General features: G+C 42.3%; 1 protein-coding gene across 2 annotated transcripts; it reads right to left on the bottom strand.

Annotated features, from left to right (window-relative positions):
• Window positions 1-1,413: 1,413 nt before the first annotated feature.
• LOC112285487 (uncharacterized) lies at window positions 1,414-5,296 on the bottom strand. Of its 2 annotated transcripts, none has more exons than XM_024526355.3 (7): window positions 4,919-5,296; window positions 3,518-3,738; window positions 3,214-3,333; window positions 2,869-3,023; window positions 2,575-2,759; window positions 2,285-2,409; window positions 1,414-2,137 (listed from the first exon to the last, which is right to left on the bottom strand). In XM_024526355.3, the coding sequence occupies exons 2-7, from the start codon at window positions 3,636-3,638 to the stop codon at window positions 1,851-1,853; spliced, it is 993 nt and encodes a 330-aa protein (XP_024382123.1). In that variant the 5' UTR covers window positions 3,639-3,738; window positions 4,919-5,296; the 3' UTR covers window positions 1,414-1,850. The 2 variants fall into 2 exon arrangements, with proteins under 2 accessions (XP_024382123.1, XP_024382124.1); XM_024526356.2 differs by lacking the exon at window positions 4,919-5,296 and adding an exon at window positions 4,039-4,178.
• Window positions 5,297-8,171: the final 2,875 nt, after the last annotated feature.

Here is an 8,171-nt window from a genome sequence, read left to right as displayed (position 1 = left end):
ACTTTAGGTCTAAATTCCCTTAATATACAAGATTAGTTACTTACTAGTCTCAAAAAAATTAAGATATGAGCTTTTGGATAGCATCCAAAGACTTAATATCTACATTGCAATATCAATATTAATCCTTTTCAACCATGTTGCTAAAGCTTTAATGGGATATGAGCAATTGTTGACTAATAAATGGCTAACAAAGAGGCTGAAGATGAAAATAAAGAGTTAGAAGTTGTGCTTGAGCAAGAGATGTTAAAAAAAAAGAGAAACTTTTTATCCACTACATTATAATCAAGCCCGTTAATATTATAAAGCTTATATATTTCTTAACATATGTTGTATTGGAAGACCTCGAATACAAATTGCATGTCTTTAATTTCTTGCAAACAATGTTAAATGCTTAACAATATTAAATAAATAAAAATTAAGCTTAATGAATCATTCATGAATGGCCTTGGACATAATAGACAAGCTTCTAGTCCAAGTAAGTTTTTAAAATATTGCCATTATTTATTGACTTAGTTATATGTTTGAAATATTTGTTCAATCTACACATAAAATGAAAGATAAGCATATCTTTTTAAAGCTTGATTTTCCTACACTATTAAAATATAAATCATTTATTTATTGATCTGAGTAAATAAACAAAAAACCAAAATATTAAACCATATCTAAGTAAGTTTCTTACTGAAAGAATGGAGTAAAGTAGAGTAAAGTTGGGGGAGGGGGTCGACAAAGAGTGGGCTAGAAAGGCAAACGTCATTACTATATTAGGAGGCACAGCTCCTGGATGAGGTGGCATGTCCCGCCACTTGGAGCCGTTCTTTTGACAGCGTGGGAACAACAAGTTTTGCCGGGAAGTTTGAACTGGGGGACCATAATGCCGGGAAGGCGACTCGTTGCTCCACGACTACAGTGAGGGTTGCGAACCTTCAATCCTTATTTGTATGTGGTACAAAGTGTGTGCGGAAGTCTGAGGTGACTCTTTCCTGTTGTTTTGTAGCGTCAACAAAAGAGTCACCTCAGACTTTTTCGCTACAAAACAACAGGAAAGAGTCTGAGATGACTCTGTTGTTTTGTAGCGAAAAACTGGCGCAGACGTTGGAACTCGTCCTTGTTTACGTTGGCCAACGTGGGAATGAGCTGCATCTGCCATGAATGGATGCCTCCCTGCCTGTCGAAGATGATAGAAACTTCTCCCCGCATTCATCTTTAACCCCCTCCTGACATTGAGGAAGGACCTCATGAATGAATGAATGAAATTCCTACACTGGATGGCAATTTACACATAGGCGAGTTTGAAACTTTCTGATAGTGCAAGTTTGCGTTCTTTGGTATCGTTGACAGGAAATGGTTCGTTAGTGGAGGTCATTGTGCTTTAGGGAGTTAAGCAAGAACTATACGGGGCAACATTGAGAATCCTTCAGAGAATTGTAATTCAAATTACCGCAAATTGTGCATACAGTAAGAAAGAAAAAAAAACTTCAGAGCCATGTCACGCACCTCTGGGATGACATTGTACAAATGTTTCTAAGCCCCAACATTAGCAGTTGGTCTACGGCTTGCCATATGTTACACTAAGCAGTTGGGAAGCATTAGGGCAGGCTGAGAGGTACTGTTTTCTACTCTATCCGATGCTGAAAATTTTACACTCAACTCAGTCCACCCAGCTAATTGCGAGACATCAGGCTCTGGCTTGATTGGTCACGCATCCTCGTTGTATGTATGACATTTATCGTTCTAGGAGGAGGAGTAGATTTACACAGGCCTTCCTCGTCAGAATCGAATGAGAACCAGTAAAAATGGTTCTCAAGGCTTCTATAATGAGTGTAGGGGCTAACGATTACTCTCCGTCCGCATCATCCTCGAGTTTTCATGATAGTGATGGAACCCTTGCCCTCAGTGTGAAGCTTGATGCACTCTACCACAGCTTTGCCCGAGAGTCCCGATCCGGAATGGGCCGGAGACTTTTGGATGTCCCTTGCAGATTGACGACGCGTAGGCCTTGGAGATGGACTCTTAATTCGCTGATTTATGTCGTTCAACGTCACGTCCCCATGGGCACTGTATGGTTTTACCAAATTAAATGGGTATGCAACGGGCGTAGCTTTGACTCGAAACCTCGTAAGTGGGCTGGGTCTCCACCCTGAAAAACATGGATTTGCCGTTCTCAGAAATATCATAAAACAAGGTAACACTACAGCTTTTGACAAACTACTGCGACGATTACAGCGTGTAGAGAGAGAAAGAAAGAAAGCAAGAGAGGTGAAGAGAGAAAGAACGAGAGACATACCAGGAGTAGAACCCTTGGAAAACGGCGTCAAAGGCCCTTGCAAAACCTCGCCCTCAGATGAGGGTGATGAGACTATGGATGCTCCTGGTGCCTCACCATGCTTGGCGCTTCGCACTTTAGGTTTCCTGAAACACATGAGAGGTCACCCTCCGCATTAAGTACCTTGATTCTATCACATAGCTGAGAGGTGGATCAGTAGTGGTATCTACTCCAGAGTGGGACTGTCAACTGCTGATGTATGGAATTGCAGCAGAGCAAGCAGGGGGCATCCAGAGATTGCAGGTCCTTACGGCTTATCAGATGAACAGTGGGTCTCTGTGTTCTCTGAGCATTTATCATCAAAAACTTGGCCAGTTTCTTCTGGAATTGAATTATCAGCTGATGTATCATCTTTGGAGAACCATATACTGTTCGGCGACGAGGGGGCCGGGTTCAGAAACTCATCAGTCCCGGAACCTAAAGAACCCACACAGCTCTGAAAAGCATACAAGCGGTCAGAGGTCGTAGGCAACACTCCGACTACTGAAGAACGCTCAAGAGAGGGATGTGGAGACAACGAGGGCAAGGATAGAACACCAATGTACCATGAAAGGTGAGTCGTTGGTAGAACCGGAATCGAACGCTGGTGAGGAAGCAGGCACACACTCATCACCAGTTACAGAGAAATGCAGCATTCGGCGCCTCTTAATTCGTCCGCAGTTCTCAGCAGCATAATCGCTAGGACCAATACTGTCACCCTCTGTTGAAGCGAAGAAAATTCTAATCAGTTCAAATGCCGATTGACCCCGTGCATACGTGTTTCATGACAAAGGTTCACAGTGGAAAGAGCTACGCTTGTTCGGCTAAAAATAGGTCGAAGACTATCTTAATGCGAGAAATACATGAAGACACCCCAGGCAGTGCCCATTGTGCAAGAGACTGGTCGATACCTTGGCTACAGTCAGCGATGTGCGAGGGACTTGACTCCCTTTCATTCACAATTGGGGGAGTTGAGGCAAATAGCTCTTCGTCATTTTGAGTCAAATCATCCCAGAAGGACTTGGCGACTTCTGCAACATTGTCAAAGAATAAACTAGACTCAGAAAATGTGCAGTCATCCCAAGGGTAGGTGTAGTGCAACCCAAACATGCCACGATTTAAAAATTTCAGCGTAGTTTTCAAGCTTATCGTCGACAGGTCAAAAGCCAAGGCCGGCGAAAAAGAACTTAAGCACTCAGAGTCAAAGCGTGCTACCTATATATGATTCGGAGTCCAACTTGAATGCGTCTTCTCGCCATAACCAAGAATCAGGGTTATCGCCCACAATTATTTGATTGTCGACTACCGCCAGCTCCTCAAACGCAGCAATCTCCATAGCTTAATTCTTGAGAAGCAACTTCGAAGTCTGGGATTCGGCAAGACAGAACTAACAACCGGAAAAGGATCCACGCTTACGCGAAGTTATCCTGTACGGCCTGTGAGACAATCGATTATAACGTTAGATTGCGGACATACAGGAAACACAACGCAGAGAACTCATGCAGAACGAACAGGAGGACAAATATGGGAGGCGAGACCCCAAAGACAGCTATCCGTCGCAACTCAATTGCGTTAAGGCAAGTCATAGGCAACTCGTGGATTGTCTCTTCGACGTTCGTAGGCACACCAAGAGACAGAGGGAGAACTGGAGACATGATGCAAGGAAAAGACACCCACGACCACCGAAGCATCAATCTCTACAAAGCAGTAGCGGAGTTCTCTGTACAGAATAGTACTTGCAGGATTACAAACCGCCTGGAGACACAAGAGGAGAAAATGTGGTCTTCACGATGACCCGTGAGAATCAGCGTTTCTCAAGATTGTACTGCTCTGGAAAGACCTACGCTCCCGCTCAGGGGCTCACACTACATAATTACGCAACCTCTAGGCAAACAGGGTGCAAAACCGTGGGTTCCTGTGAAAATGTTTGTTGCCAATGGCAAGGACATCAAGAAGTTAGACAAGAAGCAAGAATCTGAGCACTTCAACGCCCATTCCAAGGAAGTGGGAAACAATAGTCAAGTCATATCCTCGTTCCTGTAGAATGAATAGCAGACATCGACAGATGCCTTTCTAATCTGGCAAGAACAAGGGGGAAGAATTACTCTCCAAGACAACCTATGAAGGATTCAATCCAAGATACTTCTCAAGAACAGGACTTCGTGACAAAAAGGTCGAGGAATACCACAGTGAAGTACAAACTAATCGACAACAGATGCATCAGGACTCACTCAGGTCGAGTTCAAAAGCACGACACAACAACCAAACCATTGTCTGGTAATCAATTAACGCAAAGAAAAAAGAAAAAAGGAGGGGACGTTCCCCCACGCGCGCTCCTCAAGGGAGCCACAGTATTCACAAGACAAGTAGAATGCTCGAGAGAGAACAGGAATCGATGCTCTGGAGAACACGACTCCCTAATCAGCTACTCTTCGTTCGCTCGGAGACGAAATCATCCAACCCCGGCACAAAACAGAAGATACTCCTTACACCGAGCTAAAACAACTTTCACCACGAACACGATCTCTCTCCGCTTTGACACGCGCGCGCGCTGCTGCAAGCTACACATAACCCCTCTGACTTCTAAGAAGATCCAGAGCGGCACCAACATCCGACCTGCACGGGTTGCGCCACCTTCAAACCAGCACCATTGCAACAAACTCCCAATGCGCCACCTCTCGAACTCGGCCCAAGCTCCGCCTCCCACTCTCGGAGTCCCAACGCCCAGAGACAGTTGTTCTACCACGCACGTACTTCCAGCACATCCTACACTTGCGACCGCTGGGCCAACAGTCGCGACGTCAAACCAAGCACTCGGCAACTCCATACAATCGGGTCTCCCCGCTATATCCCCCTCGGGAACACGGGATGGAGAGCTAAACAGGGCAGCTCCGACCCGTTGATGGTTCATCCAGCAACAAGAACGAAATGCATCGGTAAATAGACGACGACAACAATCGGGGTTGCGATGCCATGGAGCTAGTTTTCGCAAAAACAAAGAGAAGCTCGCTCGCTGTGGCCACGTTCCCTAGTTCAGTGCACATTCAAAGCAACGAGAAAGATGAAGACAGGGACAGATCACGGGCCAGGCGGGGTGTCGAACACGAATGCGAAACCCGGTGCGCACCCCTGGCACTGGCCCGCCACGTCATCGGGGATCCCATTCCCGCGCTTTCCTGTTATCCAGTCCACCACTGGAAAACGAACTCCCGCGGTAAAGCTCCTCTGCTTTATTATTTTCCCCACTTGGCTCCCGCCATAATCTGCCTCTTTCCCACGCTCCGATCGGCCCCGAATGGGTCCACATCGGGGTCCATTCACCGCATTCAATAACAAGGCCCTTTTCCGGCAAAACTAATAGCCACTCTTCCCGGCAACAGCTAGTGACGACAATGCCTGCCATTGTGGCAGGTAACTGTTACCCATACTGCTGTGTCTACCTCCAATTAGGGGGTTCTACTAAAAGCTGAGATGGGCTTCGCTGGATATATTGCTGGTAGTAGCCCACTTAGGCTCCCTAGGCCTCCGTGCTCATTCATTCATTCGTTCTTGTTGGGTCCGTTGGCCGGCTTTCTGTGTGTAGCGGAACAACGGTAAGGAGCTATTCTGGCTGTATTGTATTGTTTATCTCTTTATTGAAACGATCATATTCCCACTGAATGAATGAATTCCACAGCGGCACTGAACGTGGTAGGAAATGGGTCTTCGCCCCCCCACCCTAATTTAATACTGAGCTCTCTGCCACGTCACCTTTATGTGCGCTGCGAACACTTAATCCCGCCCTTCACGAGCTTCTTCATCCATCCATCCATCCATGCATGCATACATACATACATACATACATACATCATATATATATCCACTCATCCATCCATACAAACCCACGTCAGCAAATTCCCAGGCCTCCAAACCCTATAAACTGAAGGCTTGTTATTACCCCAAGAACAGTTGCAAATCAGTTAATCCATAATGGCTCAATAACAAATAAAAAAAAACAACAACAACAACAACAACTTAAAAGCCTGGATTAGGGCTCTGTCACCCAAATCATTTGTGAGACCAAAATGATTGATGAGAGGAAACTCTTCCCAATTAGAAACAACCTATAATATGGGTTTTCTTCTATGATCATGTGCCCCAGGTGGGGGGTGGGGTTTATTGCACAATGGAAGGTCCACAAACACACACACAGAGAGAGCATGTTGTGCTGTGGAACAGGCATGCTGAAATGAGGAGGGAGAGCAGTTCTATAGTGGAATACGTCACTTACTTATCACCATGTGGGTGTGGGGCTATCAGAGCTCTGACTACTACCTGAGCCAAAACATAATGGGGCACTAAGGATATGAGAGCCTATGTTTTTTGTAGTTATCTTAGAGAGGTGAAGTGGACATGCTAAATCAATAATCCCATGCCCGTTGACCCAAAATCATTTTTAGGGTTCCTGATACTACTATCACACTACAATACTACTTTTCCATGCTAAAGTAGGGGAGTAGCATGTATGGTATTAATCAGGGTCCTTTTTGTGACAACTCAGTTTGGTGTGTCTCTCACACACAAACTCACACACTCACACACACACTTGCACACATGCACACTTGAATTCTCAATAAATTCAATATCAATGAAGTTATGAGTTGAATGATATTGTTGATTTTGAATAGATATATATTTATATTTTTTTTCTCTCACTGAGGATTTAATATTTTATTTTATGTTAGTTTTTTATGACAGTTTCTTATTTTTATTTTTAACATTGGATGTTTGGACATCTGGTTTAATTTGCAACCATTGTCATATGATTTGTGGAGAATACAGTTCATATGTTGCATGCAATTGGAAGTTCATGCAGTTTTTTCACATTAAAAAAAGATTTCAATCTATTTTTACCAAATCCACTTCCTATTCTTGGTAGATTTGGAAATTTTATGCTTAGAGGAATATAGTAGGGTTAGCTTGGTTGGTTTTGTTCATATGAATTCCATGTTCGTTTCATTTAAAGCTTAAAATATCTCGTGAAGCAAATAAATCGTTTTAAGATTCAATCAAAATTCTTTATACTTCATAACCCAAACCCTAAAAAATGAAATGTGAAACTTTAAATTTTAAATGAAATGTGAAACTTTAAATGTATACACAACCTTGTGAAAATTAAATTACTTGACAAAGGAGATTGGAAGGTGAACATAACACAAGTGACAAACCTGATCCATGCTGTAAAGATCCAACTATATTTCATTATATATGTTTGAAAAACTGATGTTTCAATCTTTGTACCAAAAAGCACTATTCTAAAAATGTAATATTTATTTTCTTTTTCTATGTTTTTAATTATTTTGTGTGTGTTTCAATCGTTTTTCTTAAACACTTAAATATTTATTTTTTATGCATTATCTTTTTGTAATTTTCATGTCATGCATTTTGTAAGCATGCACCATTATTTTGCTCCAATCAAGGTAGATGTGTTTTTCAGTTGTTTTGTAAATCAACTTCTAATTCTTATAATTCATGACTTTTGTTACTTTGCCTCTTCTACTTACTTATTTATATTTAATCATTTATTTCATATCTCATTTACTTATCACATTGAAAAACTTAATTAATATGTATATTATTTTATGTTTAGATTATAAAAATTTTAAATTATATTCTCTTGCTGACAAAAAAAAAAACAAATAACAAAAAACAAAAAAAAAGTTTAAATTAAATTAAAGATTGAGATTTTGAGTACTGCATTGTGCACATATATTTCCACCAGCTAGTATTCGAAATCCTCGTCAATGCTTGCAACGCCTTAGAATTATGGAGGATTAGTTTTTTGGTAGCTCTACTTAAAAATAAATCAGCTTAAAATCTTCCAAGTAAG

This window comes from Physcomitrium patens, chromosome 8 (genome assembly GCF_059467195.1).
Source record: "Physcomitrium patens ecotype Gransden chromosome 8, ASM5946719v1, whole genome shotgun sequence".
In the NCBI taxonomy this organism is placed as follows: domain Eukaryota; kingdom Viridiplantae; phylum Streptophyta; class Bryopsida; order Funariales; family Funariaceae; genus Physcomitrium; species Physcomitrium patens.
Note: the sequence above shows the minus strand (reverse complement) of the source record. Positions and strands in the feature narration are given on the sequence as shown.

What these genes read in the sequence shown, in the direction of transcription:
- LOC112285487 (XM_024526355.3), bottom strand. Translation starts at nt 3,638, where the DNA reads ATGGAGATTGCTGCGTTTGAGGAGCTGGCGGTAGTCGACAATCAAATA. An exon ending in CATCGCTGACTGTAGCCAAG is followed by an intron (nt 3,024 to 3,213) that starts GTATCGACCAGT and finishes TCGCTTCAACAG; the next exon opens with AGGGTGACAGTATTGGTCCT. An exon ending in CACTGTTCATCTGATAAGCC is followed by an intron (nt 2,410 to 2,574) that starts GTAAGGACCTGC and finishes CATGTGTTTCAG; the next exon opens with GAAACCTAAAGTGCGAAGCG.